A 19,236-nucleotide genomic window follows, 5' to 3' on the forward strand; every position below is an offset into this window, starting at 1 on the left:
AGACCAGGTCATTTTTATCATATAATGAATGCGAAAAAACAAAATCCATAAACAATGGCAGAATTGCATTTTCGTCATTACAATCCATTTGGTTTTTTTTTTGCACATTTCCCAGTATATTTGTAGTACAATGAATGTTGGCATTAAAAAATGGCACATACAAAAATTAAACACAGCACGAAAGATAAATACTTTATATTTTAGCTTCATTTTGGCCTCAAAACCCCCACATATAAAGTATAATAGAACTCCTGTTCTTAGCATTCTGAACACTTCAATTCGAATAGATCAACAATTTAGGAGATGTAGCAATTTTTCCATATTTCAAAACAAAACAGCATCTCTATGTGGATGTGATGCGTTCTCATTGTAAAATGGAAAAAAACGTGTTTGAACATTTGTGCAACAATGTACTCTTATGTAATGGTGTACATTAAAGCTGTGACACCCGAACCCTTAACAAAGGTGCACAAGTAAGGTCACTTAGGTAGAACCACACAGTGTCAGAAATAAAGGCCGATTGTGACGGACCGTCTTTCAAAGTTTCATGCAAACGATCGTTCACAATAACCATCAGTAGACTTCTTTTTGACTTAATAGTGAAATTTGAAGTTGGAATTTCTTCAGCAACTCTATCATGATCGAGTGATTACAGCCAATAATTTGATTTACAAAAACAATTTGGGAAACGGTCCTGATGGTCTTCCTTTGAGTAAAGGTAATCTGACCTCTCCACCCAGTCTAAAATGTCATTAATACAAATCTGGCCAATTTAAAAGATTGATGGTTGAATACCTGGGAGTCGGTTCATGAGCCAGCTAAGCTGTTTTTTCGATATATTTGTCCAGCTTAGATCCAAGGACACTGGCTGTCTTCTGATTATCCCACTGAGCATAAGAGGAGTGATGGATTTGCAGCGGTTTTGGTCGATGTGTGTCCACAGTCTTTTATCACAACACCTATCATAAAAATTAGAAGATACAAGAGATATTTATATATATATATCAGCAAAACTGTTGGCAATATAAGACACTGTTGTACAACTTCTGTGGAGTGCATCTGAGAAGGCGATCATTCCCTTACAACTGGGACAAATATGTCGGTCCCAGTAGCAAGCAAGATTAACAATAAAAAAAAAATAAACTAAAATTTCCCTCCCCAAAAGGTAATGGACAATAAAAAATTCAACATAAATAAACAATCAAAGCCACTGCTTCCCAAACCCATCACAACGACCCAAAGTAAATACATTGTGTGCCTTTATATTACAAGTGCTCAGTCTTAAACTGTGAAAATTCACCCAAAAATATTTCTCACATTGTAACAAGAAAGAAAAACGTATGTTTGTTGATTACTCACATTATATTTTTTACAACTGAAAATCTGAAATGCTCCATTATTAAAAAATAGGTTTCTACTTTTTGAATATTGACACTTTCCTCCCATTCATATTTCCTCCTATATATTTTTGGACACAGCCTGGAGTTTGTAGCATTAATTAACGGAATGATCACACAAATTAAAAAAGCAGAGTATAACCAGAAAAAAATGCAACGGAAATTCTGTACGTTTTTTGTGCAGTATTGGCTTTAATGCATTTTGATCTCAATGAGGAAAACTGCAGTAAAATTGCCAAAAGGATTGTTATGCTGCATTTATAAAAATAAAAAGTACCACAGTTTAAAAATGCAAAAAAAGTTCTGGGCAAACAAGATTTTATTCATTTTACTATTATAAAATGCTACTCTCCGCACAAAGAATGCAACATTTGAACAAGTCCTTAATCTGGGAAACAAACTCCATTTTAGTGCAGTTTCAATATGGCAATATATCTTTTGGAATAAGTCTTTAAAACTTCTAAACAGAACACAAGACCAGAAGTGAATAAATGCGGATCTGCATGGATTTACTGGAAATAGAGCACAGCACTGACATCCAAGTATACTGTGTGCAAAATTATTAGGCAAGTTGTATTTTGATCACGATACTTTTTACACATGTTGTCCTACTCCAAGCTGTTCAGGCTTGAGAGCCAACTACCAATTAACCCCTTCATGACCCAGCCTATTTTGACCTTAAAGACCTGGCCATTTTTTGCAATTCTGACCAGTGTCCCTTTATGAGGTAATAACTCAGGAACGCTTCAACGGATCCTAGCGGTTCTGAGATTGTTTTTTCGTGACATATTGGGCTTCATGTTAGTGGTAAATTTAGGTCGATAATTTTTTGCGTTTATTTGTGAAAAAAATGAAAATTTGGCTAAAAGTTTTAAAATTTCGCAATTTTCAAATTTTGAATTTTAAATCTGTTAAACGAGAGAGTTATGTGACACAAAATAGTTAATAAATAATATTAGCCACATGTCTACTTTACATCAGCACAATTTTGGAAACATTTTTTTTGCTAGGAAGTTATAAGGGTTAAAATTTGACCAGTGATTTCTCATTTTTACAACGAAATTTGCAAAACCATTTTTTTAGGGACCACCTCACATTTGAAGTCAGTTTGAGGGGTCTGTATGGCTGAAAATACCCAAAAGTGACGCCATTCTAAAAACTGCACCTCTCAAGTTGCTCAAAACCACATTCAAGAAGTCTATTAACCCTTCAGGTGCTTCACAGCAGCAGAAGCAACATGGAAGGAAAAAATGAACATTTCACTTTTTAGTCACAAAAATGATCTTTTAGCTAATTTTTTTTTTATTTTCCCAAGGGTAAAAAGAGAAACTGGACCCCAAAAGTTATTGCACAATTTGTCCTGAGTACGCCGATACCCCATATGTGGGGGGGGGAACCACTGTTTGGGTGCACGACAGGGCTCAGAAGGGAAGGAGCGCCATTTGACTTTTCCAATGAAAAATTGGCTCCAATCATTAGCGGACACCAGGTCGCGTTTGGAGAGCCCTTGTGTGCCTAAACATTCCCCCACAAGTGACCCCATTTTGGAAACTAGACCCCCCAAGGAACTTATCTAGATGCATAGTGAGCGTTTTGAACCCCCAGGTGCTTCACAAATTGAACTGTAAAAATGAAAAAGTACTTTTTTATCCCCACAATTTCTTTTAGCCTCAATTTTTTCATTTTCACATGGGCAACAGGATAAAATGGATCCTAAAATGTGTTGGGCAATTTCTCCTGAGTACGCCGATACCTCACATGTGGTCACAAACCACTGTTTGTGCACACGGCAAGGCTCGGAAAGGGAAGGAAGGGAAGGAGCGCCATTTGACTTCTGAATGAAAAATTAGCTCCAATCGTTAGCGGACACCATGTTGCATTTGGAGAGCCCCTGTGTGCCTAAACATTGGAGCTCCCCCACATGTGACCCCATTTTGGAAACTAGACCCCCCAAGGAACTTATCTAGATGCATAGTGAGCACTTTGAACCCCCAGGTGCTTCACAAATTGATCCGTAAGAATGAAAAAGTACTTTTTTTTCACAAAAAAATTCTTTTAGCCTCAATTTTTTCATTTCCACATGGGCAACAGGATAAAATGGATCCTAAAATTTATTGGGCAATTTCTCCCAAGTACACGGATACCTCACATGTGGGGGTAAACCACTGTTTGGGCACGCGGCAGGGATCGGAAGGGAAGGAGCGCCATTTGACTTTTTGAATGAAAAATTAGCTTCAATCGTTGGCGGACACCATGTCGCGTTTGGAGAGCCCCTGTGTGCCTAAACATTGGAGCTTCCCCACATGTGACCCCATTTTGGAAACTAGACCTCACATGGAACTAATCTAGATGTGCGGTGACCACTTTAAGCGCCCAAGTGCTTCATAGAAGTTTACAACGCAGAGCCGTGAAAATAAAAAATAATTTTTCTTTCCTCAAAAATGATGTTTTAGCAAGCATGTTTTAAATTTTCGCAAGGGTAACAGGAGAAATTGGACCCCAATAATTGTTGCCCAGTTTGTCCTGAGTATGCTGGTACCCCATATGTGGGGGAAAACCACTGTTTGGGCGCACGTCGGGGCTCGGAAGGGAAGGAGCACCATTTGACTTTTTAAACGCAAGATTGGCTGGAATCAATGGTGGCGCCATGTTGCGTTTGGAGATCCCCGATGTGCCGAAACAGTGGAAACCCTCAATTCTAACTCCAACACTAACCCCAACACACCCCTAACCCTAATTCCAACTCTAGCCATAACCCTAACCACAACACAACCCTAACCACAACCCTAACCCCAACACACCCCTAGCCCCAACACACCCCTAACCCTAATCCCAACACACCCCTAACCATAACACTAACCACAAGCCTAATCTTAACCCTATTTCCAACCCTAGCCCTAATTCCATCCCGAACTCTAATTCCAACCCTAACCCTAAGGCTATGTGCCCACGTTGCGGATTCGTGTGAGATTTTTCCGCACCATTTTTGAAAAATCCGCAGGTAAAAGGCACTGCGTTTTATCTGCGGATTTTCAGTGTTTTTTGTGCGGATTTCACCTGCGGATTCCTATTAAGGAACAGGTGTAAACAGCTGCGGAATCCGCACAAAGAATTGACATGCTGCGGAAAATACAACACAGCGTTTCCGCGTGGTATTTTCTGCACCATGTTCACAGCAGATTTGGTTTTCCATAGGTTTACATGGTACTGTAAACCTGATGGAAAACTGCTACGAATCCACAGCGGCCAATCCGCTGTGGATCCGCAGCCAAATCCGCACCGTGTGCACATAGCCTAATTCTAACCCTAAGGCTGCCGTCACACTATCAGTATTTGGTCAGTATTTTACATCAGTATTTGTAAGCCAAAACCAGGAGTGGAACAATTAGAGGAAAAGTATAATAGAAACATATGCACCACTTCTGCATTTATCACCCACTCCGGGATTTGGCTTACAAATACTGATGTAAAATATTGAACAAATACTGCTGGTGTGACGGCAGCCTAATTCTAACCCTAGCCCTAACCCAAACCCTAACCGTAACCCTAGCAGAGAAAAAAATAAAATAAAAAATATTTTCTTTATTTTATTATTGTCCCTACCAATGGGGGTGATAAAAGGGGGGGGGGGGGGTTCATTTACTATTTCTTCTTATTTTGATCACTGTGATAAAACCTATCACAGTGATCAAAATGTACCTGGAACAAATCTGCCAGACAGCAGATTCGGCGGGCGCACTGCGCCCGCCATTTTGGAAGATGGCGGCGCCTATGGAGAAGACGGACGGACACCGGGAGGCTCGGTAAGTATGAGGGGGTGGGATCGGGGCGCGGGGGGTTTGGGGGGAGGGTTGGGAGCGGACAGGAGGACGGAGGGGAGCGGACCACAGTACGGGACAGAACGGAGGACTGCGGAGTAGATCGGTGGCGTTGGGCAGATCAGGGTTTCCAGCCATGGCCGATGATATTGCAGCATCGGCCATAGCTGGATTGTAATATGTCACCACTTTTCATAGGTGAAATATTACAAGCCACCCAGGGGTTAAGTAAATCAGGTGATGTGCATCTCTGTAATGAGGAGGGGTGTTGTCTAATGACATCAAAACCCTATATGATGTAAGCTTAATTATAAGGCAACTTCCTTTCCTTTGGCCAAATGGGTCAGAAGAGAGATTTGACGGGCTCTGAAAAGTCCAAAATTGTGAGATGTCTTGCAGAGGGATGCAGCAGTCTTGAAATTGCCAAACTTTTGAAGCGTGATCACCGAATAATCAAGAGTTTCATGGCAAATAGCCAACAGGGTCCCAAGAAGCGTGTTGTGCAAAAAAGGCGCAAAATAACTGCCCATGAATTGAGGAAAATCAAGCGTGAAGCTGTAAAGATGCCATTTGCCACCAGTTTTGCTATGTTTCAGAGCTGCAACGTTACTGGAGTAACAAAAAGCACAAGGTGTGCAATACTCAGGGGCATGGCCAAGGTAAGGAAGGCTGAAAATCGACCACCTTTGAACAAGAAACATAAGATAAAACGTCAAGACTGGGCCAAGAAATATTTTAAGACTGACTTTTCAAAGGTTTAATGGACTGATGAAATGAGAGTGACTCTTGATGGGCCAGATGGATGGGCCAAGGCTGGATCAGTAAAGGGCAGAGAGCTCCACTCCGACTCAGACGCCAGCAAGGTGTACTGGTATGGGCTGGTATCATGAAAGATGAACTTGTGGGACCTTTTCGGGTTGAGGATGGAGTGAAGCTCAACTCCCTACTGACCTACTGCCAGTTTCTGTAAGACAACTTCTTCAAGCAGTGGTACAGGAAGAAGTCTCGTTCAAGAAAAACATTTTTTCATGCAGGACAATGATCCATTACATGCGTCCAACTACTCCACAGCGTGGCTGGCCAGTAAAGGTCTCAAAGAAGAAAAAATAATGACATGGCCCCCTTGTTCACCTGATCTGAACCCCATAGAGAACCTGTGGTCCCTCATAAAATGTGAGATCTACAGGGAGGGAGAACAGTACACCACTCGGAACAGTGTCTGGGAGGCTGTGGTGGCTGCTGCACGCAATGTTGATCGTAAACAGATCAAGCAACTGACAGAACCTATGGATGGAAGGCTGTTCGGTGTCATCATAAAGAAAGGTGGCTATATTGGTGTCACTAATTTTTTGGGCTTTTGTTTTTGCATGTCAGAAATGTTTATTTCTAAATTTTGTGCAGTTTTATTGCTTTACCTGGTGAAAATAAACAAGTGAGATGGGAATATATTTGTTTTTTATTAAGTTGCCTAAATTCTGCACAGTAAGTTACCTGCACAGATATTCTCCTAAGATAGCCAAATCTAAAAAAAAAAAAACCACTCAAACTTCCAAAAATATTACCGTAAGCTTTGATATTTATGAGTCTTTTGGGTTGATTGAGAACTTAGTTGTTGATCAATAATAAAAATAATCCTCTAAAATACGACTTGCCTAATAATTCTGCACACAGTGTATAATGTACTGCTAGAACCTTCTTACTACACCATGTCACAGAACTACTGCCATTTGTAGGACAATTACTTAGGGATTTCTGGACTCATGTGCTGGACTTGGTTTAACTGTTAAACTGCTGCTGGCTGAATGTTGGAGAATCTATTTGGTATATTGCACTAATATATTTAGATTAAAGTCAATTTTAATAAATTAGAAGGATTGGGAGATCAATAACTTAATATACAGTACACACTAATCTGTTGCAGCATATAATCCAATCACAGTTATTCTACTGGGGCTGCACCAAATCATTAGACTAAGACGATTAGCCATCTTGCAATGGAAGACAGGACTCATCCCCACACTATGCTGCCCTCACCTAGAACAGGACAGCCTCATCAGAGGTCTCCTTTAAAATACGCACTGCACAACACAATAATGAAGTAAGTCACCAAACACAAGAAAATAGACTTGATTACCATCTATTCCACGTTTTGCAGACTCTCATACAGATGCACAAATCCCTGTGGCTGAGGTAGCTAAAGATGGCCATCCAGACCTCTCTTTGCATCACATGAGTCGCACCATTCTCCAGAGGGAGGGAATCTGGAGGAGGGCTGATTGGAGGAGGCCTTATTACATGGCGCTCCATCTGCATACATTTGGGAGGTGATAAGGAAGGAGGAGGGCGTGTAACTCTTGGTGTGCTTCTTGGGCTTGGGGAAGACTGATGCCTGTACTCCTTTGGTGTCCCATTTAGTTTACTGAACCGATGCATTCTCTCCCCATTACTGTTCATACATTTTCTGGACTCCTCGCCCTCACTCTCTGGTTCAGATTTGATGGGATGATGGTTCTCATTAGCCAAGCTGTTCTCGGTTTTTTGTATCTCTTGGTTCAGTTCCTTGCTCAATTCTTTACTCAATTCTTTGTTAAAAACTTTCCTTTTCCTTCGGTTTTTCTTCTTTTCCTTAAGCTCTTGACCTTCAGTACTAGGACCAGCAGTTGGTGAGCTGGATCTTGACTGGTCACTTTCCCTAGGTTTTGGGACTGCCTCTTGTAAATCATCGTCGGGTTCTTGTTTTATGCGTCGTAATGTCTTGACCATGAGGGATTCAGGTGTTTTCCAAGGTCTTTTCTGAAACAATAACAAATACAGTTTTATTTAGTTTAGATTGAGAAACAGAAGCAATGGCAAATACTATATAAACTAACTACAAAGGATGCAACAAGAACAAGGAATCCTACAACTAGTCAATTTTTTACTAAATGACACAATATTTGCCACTTGTTAGCTGGAATAGATAATCTTTTCTAGTATTTGTACTTGCTGGGGTCACCACTACTAACACACTTCTGATCAGATTTAGATGTATTTGAAAGTCTATCAAGATTCCCTCAATGACTGGTTGATTTGAATAATGAGGTAAAATCTGTCCAGTAAATTATAAATCTTTCCAGCCAAAAGCCAGTATTCACCTTTCTGATCAAACTAGGATTTGAAAAAATCCAGCACGTGTCAATTTATGTGGTAATAATTTTGGAATCGGTCAACATAGAAAATTGATTCTGAAACTGTATTATGACACATTCTGCTTTATATGAACTTAAATTTACCACTAACATAATTTACGTATATTCCTTAAAATATCTGAAAATATCAAGATTTTCAGCCAATTTTTTTAGGCTGAAAGCGCCCCTCTCGGCTTATACTCCAGTCATTGTCCCAGGGAGTCGGCAGGGGAGGGGGAGCGGTGGCTGTCACATCATACTCACCCCCTCCTGGCACGGTCTCTGCACATCCCTGCTTCTCAGATGGTCTCCGGCGCTGGCAGCTCTTCATGTGTTCAGCGGTCACGTGGTACAGCTCATTAAAGTAATGAATATGGACGAGTCTCCACTTCCATAGGCATGGAGTGCATATTCATTACTTTAATGAGCGGTACCATGTGACCGCTGAACACAGGAAGAGCTGCGGGTGCCAGAGACCATTGGAGAAGCAGGGAAGTGCAGAGACCGTGCCAGGAGGGGGCGAGTATGACTGGGGAGGTTGAGCCATGCGACATTCACCTGTCCCCATTCCACCGTCGGGCTCTGTCTTCCACGTCCTCTCGCTATGATGTTCAGGTCAGAGGGCACGATGATGTGTTTAGTGTGCGCCCTCTGCCTTAGCAGACACAGCGATGCGCGGCGGTGGAACGGGAACAGTGAATATCTCAAGTTCCGGGGGCTTAAGCCAGTGGTGACACCGACACCTGGTTCCCCGCAACTAGAGGGGAGTGTCATTTTTATTAATTTTTTTTTTTTAATCGCAGCAGCAGAAGCATATGGGGCATATAATTTTATGGAGCATCTTATGGGGCCATCAACCTTTATGGAGCAGCACATGGGGCATATTATTCAATGGAGCATTTTATGGGGCCATCATTAACCTTTTATGCAGCATTATATGGGGCATATTTTAATATGGAGCATGTTATGGGGCCATTATTAACCTTTGCGCAGCATTATATGGGGCATATTTTTTGTACGGAGCACCTTATGGGGCCCATCATCAACTTTATGGGGCCCATCATGAACTGTATGGAGCATTACGAGTATATAGGGCTCCTGATTCAATATGGATATTCAAAAACACTTAACCTACTGATGTCTCAATTAATTTTAGTTTTATTGATATATATTTTTATTTTTGAAATTTACCGGTAGCGGTTGCATTTCCCACCCTTGGCTTATATTCGAGTCAATACGTTTTCCCAGTTTTTGTGGCAAAATTAGGGGTCTCGGATTTTACTCGGGTCGGCTTTTACTCGAGTATATACGTTATTTAGTTACAGCAGGGTTTTGTTCATTTTGCTTCTTGTAGGTTTTGTATGCTTTATGGACAATGTGAACATGTGTTTATGTGCTGCATGTTTACCAACATAAACCAAGCTCAATTTTTGTTGCTTTTTTTGTGTGTCTCGTTGAACATGAACAATGTAATAGTGGTGGCAAAGCAGAATTTTTTTTAATTTAAAATTTCGCCTCTCCACTGTGGAAATATGTCCAATCAAAGTATTTGGTTACTAACGAGTTGCATTTTGTTAAACGGGTGTCTAGGCTCTTCACAAACAAAAGTACACAGTCACTATGTGAATCCTCACATTGCACACAGCAGACGAGATACTGGCCAGTCTGCAGCCTGGCTGTGTCACGCTGCACTCTGCGTGACCCATAAGTCTCTTGACTGCTGAGGCTCCATAGGATTTAATTGTAACCGTGACTTCAGTCTCCTTTATAGTGCACAGAAGTAGACAGCTAGTTGTAATTGTGGTGTCGTCACTTAGAAGTAGAGCGAAACACTGGACACAGATTATATGCATGTACAAATGTTTACTACATAGACAATTTATTAGTGGGAGTGCTTCTAAATGTTAACAGAGACCTGAATGTAGTGAATGGTTCCATTAGGTGGTTCATGCAAGTCCAGTTTTTCTGCACTTTAGACATAAACCCTAACATAACTGCTCAGCATGGAGCTCGGGATACATGTGATATTACGACGCATGTGGGGGTGCACACAAACATCCCAGAAGCAAAGCGTCCCAGAAGATAAGCGTCGTGATACACCAGTTATTCCATGGCACAGAACTAACATCCATCTTCTCTCTTCACACAGGTATAAACTCCCTCTGCTTGCTGTCTCCTGCAATACATTCAAATAGTGCAACTTCCTAACTCTGATAGCTGTCTCATCTGCTGCAATAGTCTCTAATGGTATAAACTCCCTCTGCTTGCTGTCTGTCATCTGCCACTCTACCATCTAGCAACATATTTTAATGTGCCTGCTTAATGATTGGTATAATTCATTGGTTGCATTGTACGATTTACTCACTGTTTGATGTATATCCATGACTGTGGCCACTCTAGATACTATCAGGTGGAAGGTGTCATAGCATGTTGCCAGCCACAATGTGTTTGATCATTTAACCACCCCCTGGTGTGCTGGCCCCAGCTGCCAAATTATCCCCACCCTGGTCCCACAATCCATCTCTTCTGACCCAGCAGTCTGGACTATAAATTTAGAACCATACTTAGGGGTGCACGCATGTGGGGGTGCACGCAAACATCCCAGAAGCAAAGCATCGTGATACAGCAGTTATTCCATGGCAGTTAGTCAGGGCAGGAGTCAGGTAACCCACACTCTGCACTCCCGTCTATTCATGTATTATATTCCTATCCTCCTATGCTCCCTTGCAATCCACATTCACCGCCCAATTCCCCCTCCACGACTCATATACATCAGCTCCTCTCTCCTTCCCTCTCCTATGTACAGCTCCCATGCACTTCTCACCTTCCTGAAAAACCTCAGCCCATCTTGCCCAAACACACTGCACAAAAAACTTCATACAGTTCCAAAAACTACTTGCTTTTTATCTTCTTACTCCTACTGATTTCGGGGGACATCTCCCCCAACCCCGGTCCCCCATCCCCCAACCGCTACCCTAACTCATACCAAAACCATACTAACCTTATTAATATTACTTCAACTCCCTCATCTATCTCTTTCAATTGTGCCCTTAGGAATCCACGTTGTGTATGTAACAAGCTTCCTTTCCTGCACAACTACTTTGTGAACAACTCTCTGAATCTGTTGGCCCTCACTGAAACCTGGATCCAGGACTCTGACACTGTCTCCCCGGCTGCCATTTCCCATGGTGGCTTACAATTCTCCCATTCCCCGAGACCCACAAAAAGACCTAGTGGTGGAGTCGGCATACTCTTGTCCCCACAATGCACGTTCCAGGTTATACCCCCAGTTCCATCACTCTCATTCCCTTCTTTTGAGGGATTTGATGCAATTCCATGCGTCCAAAAACATTGCCCAAATTTTCATTGCTACCATTTTGGAGTACATAACGTTTTTTTAGGTATTTATTTTCTGATTTTTGGGAGACTGAATGAACAAAAACCGCAATTCCTGCATTGTCCACCGTATATACTCGTGTTTAAGTTGAGACATTTTTTGTGCTGAAAACACCCCTCTCGGCTTATACACAAGTCATTGCCGGTAAGGGGAGGAGGGGGGGGGAGGGAGGCGAAGCCGAAGACACCATACTCACCCTCCTGGTGCCATCACTGCATATCAGTCCCTCATCTCAGGCGCCGGCATCTCTCTTTCTGTCTTCCTTCATGTGCTGAGTGGCCACGTGATACCGCTCATTAAAGTAATAAATATGCACGTGTCTCCACTCCCATAAACGTGGAGCGTTCATTACTTTAATGAGCAGTATCACTAACCGCTCAGCACGGGAAGGAAGACAGAAAGAGAGATGCTGGAACCCAAGATGCAGGGACTGATATGCAGCACCAGTAGGGTGAGTAGGACTGGGGGAGGCTGAGCCATGCGATATTCACCTCTCCCCGTTCCGCTGTGTCTTCTGGGTCCTCTGCCTGTGACGTACAGGTCAGAGGGCGTGATGACGTGGCTAATGCGCGCCCTCTGCCTGAACAGTCACTGCAGAAACAGTGACGCTGAGAAGCAGCGGGCAGTGACGAGAGGGGAGTACGTCATTTTTTATTTTTTTTCATCAAAGCAGGATTATATGGGGTATATTTTAATATGGAGCATCTTATGAGGCCATCATTATCCTTTAGGCAGCATTATATGGGGCATATTTTTGTATGGAGCATCTTTTGGGGCCATCATTAACCTTTATTCAGCATTATATGGGGCATATTTTTGTATGGAGCATCTTATGGGGCATCTTATGGGGCTCCTGATTCAATATGGATATTCAAAAACATTTAACCTACTAATGTCTCAATTAATTTTACTTTTATTGGTATCTATTTTTATTTTTGAAATTTACCAGTAGCTGCTGCATTTCCCACCCTAGGCTTATACTCGAGTCAATAAGCTTTCCCAGTTTTTTGTGGCAAAATTAGGTGCTTCGGCCTATACTCGGGTCAGCTTATACTCGAGTATATACGGTAATTTTTTTTTTACATAACTTCCTGTGTAGTAAAAGTGTTAAGAAGAAAAGAAAACTGAGTGAAAGCTTATTTTCTGCACAATGACATTTTCTTTATATACCACTTTTTGATCGTGTCTTATTCCATTTTTTGTGCAGCCATATGATGAAAAGTTTTCCTACAATTTTTTTCCCCCCACAATGTTCCCCATGGGGGTGAAATAATCTGACAGTTAGGGTATATGCACACGTTGCAGTTTTGCCTATGGAATTTTCTGTGCAGATTCTGCATCTCTTGGCAGAAAACGCAGGTAAAAATCTGTGCGGATTTGATGCTGATTTTCATGCGTTTTTTTCATGCAGATTTGTATGCGTTTTTGTTAGCTAAATAAACATCTATTATTTAACAAAAAAAGAATTGTGATGTCATTTCTTGTCCAACTTCTTCATTTACATACTCCATTGAAGAATAATGTTTACACACAGAAAGATAGATAGATAGATCTATAGATAGATAGATCTATCAGGTTTCAGTTTTTTTCCCATTCCATAATTAGTTTACATTCCTAGAATTATTTTTTCCTTTTTTGTTAGTTTGCTTTTTTCTTAGACCCTGTGAGACAAATACTCAGTAGTATCATCGTTGGTCTGTGATCGCTTGTCTTACACTAACAAAACTGTCAAGATTTATGGCAATGCCTAAAAGGCACCATACCTGGCAGACTCAGATCATTTTATTACTTCTTAGGGTATGTGCACACGCTGCGGATTACTCTGCGGATTTTTCTGGACTGATTTTGGTAAATCTGCAGGTAAACCGTACTGAGGATTTCCTGCGGAATTACCGTGGATTTAGCACGATTTTGTGCGGATTCCACCTGCGTTTTTACACCTGCAGATTTCTATTATGGAGCAGGTGTAAACCGCTGTGGAAGCCGCACAAAGAATTGATATGGTGCGGAATAAACAACGCTACATTTCTGCGCGTTTTTTTCCACAGCATGTGTATTGTGGATTTTGTTTTCCATAGGTTTACATGGTACTGTAAACTCAGGGAAAACTGTTGCGAATCCGCAGCAAAATCCGCAACGTGAGCACATACCCTTATTGCCACGACAACTATCAGCACCCCGTATTTATGTCACTGTGATGGAGTTGCGGTGGGTACATTGATAACGTGAAAGAGGGAGCCCCATTTCCTCTCACACCCATCCAGATGCTACTGTCTGCAGCATCTTGAGGGTTAAATAGGGACTGAGTGTGCTGGCACAGGAGCTTTGCTGTCGTTTAACCCCTTAATGACCGTGCCAATTTTTTTTTAAATCTGACATCTGTCACTTTATGTAGTAATGACTCTCTAATGCTTCATCATATCCCATTGATTTTTGAGCTAGTTTAATCATGACACATTATAATTAATGATACATTTGATATGTTTTACATTTTGGTATAAAAATATCAGAAATTTGACAAAAAAAAATAAATTTTCAAACTTTGAATGATTGTCTCTTTAACCCCTTAGTGACAGAGCCAATTTGGTACTTAATGACCAGGCCAACTTTTGCAATTCTGACCACTGTCACTTTATGAGGTTATAACTCTGGAACGATTCAACGGATCCCGCTGATTCGGAGATTGTTTTTTCGTGACATATTGTACTTCATGTTAGTGGTAACATTTCTTCAATATTACTTGCGATTATTTATGAAAAAAACGGAAATATGGCGAAAATTTTTAAAATTTTGCAATTTTCAAACTTTGTATTTTTATGCCCTTAAATCAGAGAGATATGTCACGAAAAAATAGTTAATAAATAACATTTCCCACATGTCTACTTTACATCAGCACAATTTTGGAAACAAAATTTTTTTTTGTTAGGGAGTTATAAGGGTTAAAAGTTGACCAGCAATTTCTCATTTTTACAACACCATTTTTGTTTAGGGACCACATCACATTTGAAGTCATTTTGAGGGGTCTATATGATAGAAAATAATGAAGTGAGACACCATTCTAAAAACTACACCCCTCAAGGTTCTCAAAACCACATTCAAGAAGTTTATTAACCCTTTACGTGCTTCACAGGAACTGAAACAATGTGGAAGGAAAAAATGAACATTTAACTTTTTTTTGCAAACATCTTAATTCAGAACCATTTTTTTATTTTCACAAGTGTAAAAACAGAAATGTAACCATAAATTTTGTTATGCAATTTCTCCTGAATACGCCAATACCCCATATGTGGGGGTAAACCACTTTTTGGGCGAACCGCAGAACTTAGAAGTGAAGGAGCGCCGTTTGACTTTTTCAATGCAGAATTGGCTGGAATTGAGATCGGACGCCATGTCGCGTTTGGAGAGGCTCTGATGTACCTAAACAGTGGAAACTCCCCACAAGTGACACCATTTTGGAAACTAGACCCCTTAAGGAACTTATCTAGATGTGTGGTGAGCACTTTGAACCCCCAAGTGCTTCACAGAAGTTTATAACGTAGAGCCGTGAAAAAAAAAAATTTGCATTTTTTCTACAAAAATGATCTTTTTGCCCACAAATTTTTATTTTCACAAGGGTAACAGGAGAAATTAGACCACTAAAGTTGTTGTGCAATTTCTCCTGAGTACGCTGATACCCAATATGTGGGGGTAAACCACTGTTTGGGCGCACCGCAGAGCTTGGAAGAGAAAGAGTGCCGTTTTACTTTTTCAATGTAGAATTGGCTGGAATTGAGATCGGACGCCATGTCGCGTTTGGAGAGCCCCTGATGTGCCTAAACAGTAGAAATCCCCTACAAGCGACCCCATTTTGGAAACTAGACCCCCCATGGAACTTATCTAGATGTGTGGTGAGAACCTTGAATGCCCAAGTGCTTCACAGAAGTTTATAATGCAGAGCCGTGAAAATAAAAAATATTTTTTTTTTTCCACAAAAAAGATATTTTAGCCCCCAAGTTTTTATTTTCACAAGGGTAACAGGAGAAATTGGACTGCAATAGTTGTTGTCCAATTTATCCCGAGTACGCTGATGCGCCATATAAGGGGGTAAACCACTGTTTGGGCGCACGGCAGAGCTCGGAAGGGAAGGAGCGCCTTTTTGGAATGCAGACTTTGATAGAATGGTCTGTGGGCATTATGTTGCGATTGCAGAGCCTCTGATGTACCTAAACTGTAATAACCCCCCACAAGTGATCCCATTTTGGAAACTAGACCCCCCAAGGAACTTATCTAGATGTGTGGTGAGAACTTTGAATGCCCAAGTGCTTCACAGAAGTTTAGAATGCAGAGTCGTGAAAATAAAAAATATTTTTTTTTTTCACAAAAAAGATATTGTAGCCCCCAAGTATTTATTTTCACAACGGTAACAAGAGAAATTGGACCCCAGAAGTTGTTGTCCAATTTATCCCGAGTACGCTGATGCCCCATATGTGGGGGTAACCCACTGTTTGGGCGCACGGCAGAGCTCAGAAGGGAGGGAGCACCATTTGACTTTTTGAGCGCAAAATTGGCTGTCGTGTTTGGAGACCCCCTGATGTACCTAAACAGTGGAAACCCCCCAATTCTAGCTCCAACCCTAACCCCAACACACCCCTAACCCTAATCCCAACCTGATCCATAATCCTAATCACTAACCCTAACGATAATCCCAGCCCTTACCCCAAAACAACCCTAATGTCAACCCTAACCATAACCCTAATCAAAACCCTAAATCCAACACAACCCTAATCCTAATCTCAACCCTAACCTCAAACCTAACCCTAATCCCAATACACCCCTAATCACAACCCTAACCTTAACCCTAATCCCAAACCTAACCCTAATCCCAAGCGTAACCCTAATGCCAACCCTAACCCTAATACCAACCCTAATCCCAGCTCTAACCCTAACTTTAGCCCCAACCCTAGCCCTAACTTTAGCCCCAACCCTAAGGCTACTTTCACACTTGCGTCGTTTGGCATCCGTCGCAATCCGTCGTTTTGGACAAGAAACGGATCCTGCAAATGTGCCCGCAGGATGCGTTTTTTGCCCATAGACTTGTATTGCCGACGGATCGTGACGGATGGCCACACGTCGCGTCCGTCGTGCACTGGATCAGTTGTGTTTTGGCGGACCGTCGGCACAAAAAAACGTTCAATGAAACGTTTTTTTGTACGTCGCATCCGCCATTTCTGACCGCGCTTGCGTGGCCGTAACTCCGCCCCCTCCTCCCCGGACATAGATTGGGCAGCAGATGCGTTGAAAAACTACAGCTGCTGCCCACGTTGTGCACAATTTTCACAACGTGCGTCGGTATGTCGGGCCGACGCATTGCGACGGCCCCGTACCGACGTACCGTATTTTCCGCTTTGTAAGACGCACTTTATTTCCCCCAAATTTGGGGGGGAAATGTGGGTGCGTCTAACAAAGCGGATATACCGCTTACCATTACAGGCTGGGAGGAGGGGGTGTCCGCCGCCGCTACCGCCTGCCGCCGCTGTCGTCCGCCGCCACTGCCGGGGTTGTCCGCTGCTGCCCCGGGTGATGCTGAAGGCTCCGGTGCTGCGGGGGGCTCTGGCGACATTTTGTGAAAGACCAGAGCCCCCCGGCAGTTCTTCCATGCGTTCCAGTATGACTAATTCCGGGAAAATGGCCGCCGGAATCTCGGGAGATGAGATTTCAGCGCTGAGATCTCATCTCTCGAGATTCCGGCGGCCATTTTCCCGGAGTTAGTTCCAGTATGACTGACTCCGGGAAAATGGCCGCCGGAATCTCGGGAGATGAGATTTCAGCGCTGAGATCTCATCTCTCGAGATTCCGGCGGCCATTTTCCAGGAATTAGTCATACTGGAACGCATGGAAGAACTGCCGGGGGGCTCTGGTCTTTCACAAAATGTCGCCAGAGCCCCCCGCAGCACCGGAGACAGCCCTACAGCACAGGAGCCCCCTGCAGACCCCTCATCCCAGCCTGCAGCAAAGGAGCCCCCTGCAGACCCCTCATCCCAGGCTGCAGCACAGGAGCCCCCCTGCAGCACAGGAGCCCCCTGCAGACCCCCTCATCCCAGCCTGCAGCAATGCTCCACTCCTGCCTCCGGCAACGAGCCTGGGACCCTGATCCACCACAACCACAACCCCTGGTAAGTAATAAGACGCATGGATTATAAGACGCCCCACCAATTTATTAAAAAATAGTTTTTTCCTATTTTTCTCCTCAAAATTTGGGGTGCGTCTTATAATCCGGAGCGTCTTACAAAGCGAAAAATACGGTAAGTGTGAAAGAAGCCTAACCCTAAATTTAGCCCCAACCCTAACCCTAAATTTAGCCCCAACCCTAACCCTAAATTTAGCCACAACCCTACCCCTAATTTTAGCCCCAACTGCTGTTTTCCTGCCGGCCGGCAGATGGAGACAGATGGCGGGCGCACTGCGCATGCGCCCGCCATTTTCTTCTGCCGGCGGCCAGGAGGAGCAGCAAGAGGATCCAGGGACACAGGTGAGTATTGTAGGGTCCCCGAATCCCCCTATTTCTCTGTCCTCTGATGTGCGATCACATCAGAGGACAGAGAATTACACTTTACTTTTTTCTTTTTTTTTGCGGTCGCCGGTAAACAGTTAATTACCGGCGATCGCAAAATAGGGATTTTTGTGTACTCACCGTAAAATCCTTTTCTCCGAGCCATTCATTGGGGGACACAGACCATGGGTGTATGCTGCTGCCACCAGGAGGCTGACACTAAGTAATACAAAGAAAAAGTTAGCTCCTCCCCTGCAGTATACACCCTCCTGCTGGCTCCCAGCTAACTAGTTCGGTGCAAAAGCAGTAGGAGATCAATAACGACATATAAGCGTAAAGCATGTCACATTATATATAAGAGTATAACATATCAAAAGATAAAAACAAAGCATAAGCTAATAACAGGGTGGGAGCTGTGTCCCCCAATGAATGGCTCGGAGAAAAGGATTTTACGGTGAGTACACAAAAATCCCTATTTCTCCTTCGCCTCATTGGGGGACACAGACCATGGGACGTCCCAAAGCAGTCCCTGGGTGGGGACAACATCACTTCAGGCCGTGTAGCCGCTACTTACAAGTGCGCCACCGCGGCCTGCAAAGTCCACCTGCCCAGACTCACATCTGTGGAAGTGAGTGAATTATAGTGCTTCAAGAATGCATGCGGCCTGGAGGAATTCGCAAGCCTGCGGTCGTGCTTGCCGACGTCTGGCGCCTAGAGCCCTCAGACAGGGAGATAGGCTGGCATCTAGCGCGAAAGGACTCCTGGATGGAGAAAAGAATCCACCAGGCTAACGTGCCCGAAGAAAAACGGCTAAACCCTTCCTGCGACCGTCAGGAAGCCTACTTACCATCGAAAAACCCGAGTAAAATGTCCAACCTTTGGAAGGACGTCGTCCTCGATACGTACCCACTCGGAGCACTCGCTTCTT

The 19,236-nt window shown here is 42.9% G+C and overlaps 1 protein-coding gene across 1 annotated transcript in view; it reads right to left on the bottom strand.

Moving 5' to 3' along the window:
- KDM2B (lysine demethylase 2B) overlaps positions 1 to 19,236 on the bottom strand; it is a 327,868-nt gene that overhangs the window by 19,607 nt on the left and 289,025 nt on the right. The window contains exons 18-19 of the mRNA XM_069755447.1: positions 7,350 to 8,008; positions 796 to 959 (exon numbers count right to left, since the gene is read on the bottom strand). Coding sequence (XP_069611548.1) covers positions 796 to 959; positions 7,350 to 8,008 — 823 coding nt within the window. The remainder of the gene's footprint in view (positions 1 to 795; positions 960 to 7,349; positions 8,009 to 19,236) is intronic.

Source organism: Ranitomeya imitator, chromosome 1, assembly GCF_032444005.1.
Source record: "Ranitomeya imitator isolate aRanImi1 chromosome 1, aRanImi1.pri, whole genome shotgun sequence".
Lineage (NCBI taxonomy): Eukaryota > Metazoa > Chordata > Amphibia > Anura > Dendrobatidae > Ranitomeya > Ranitomeya imitator.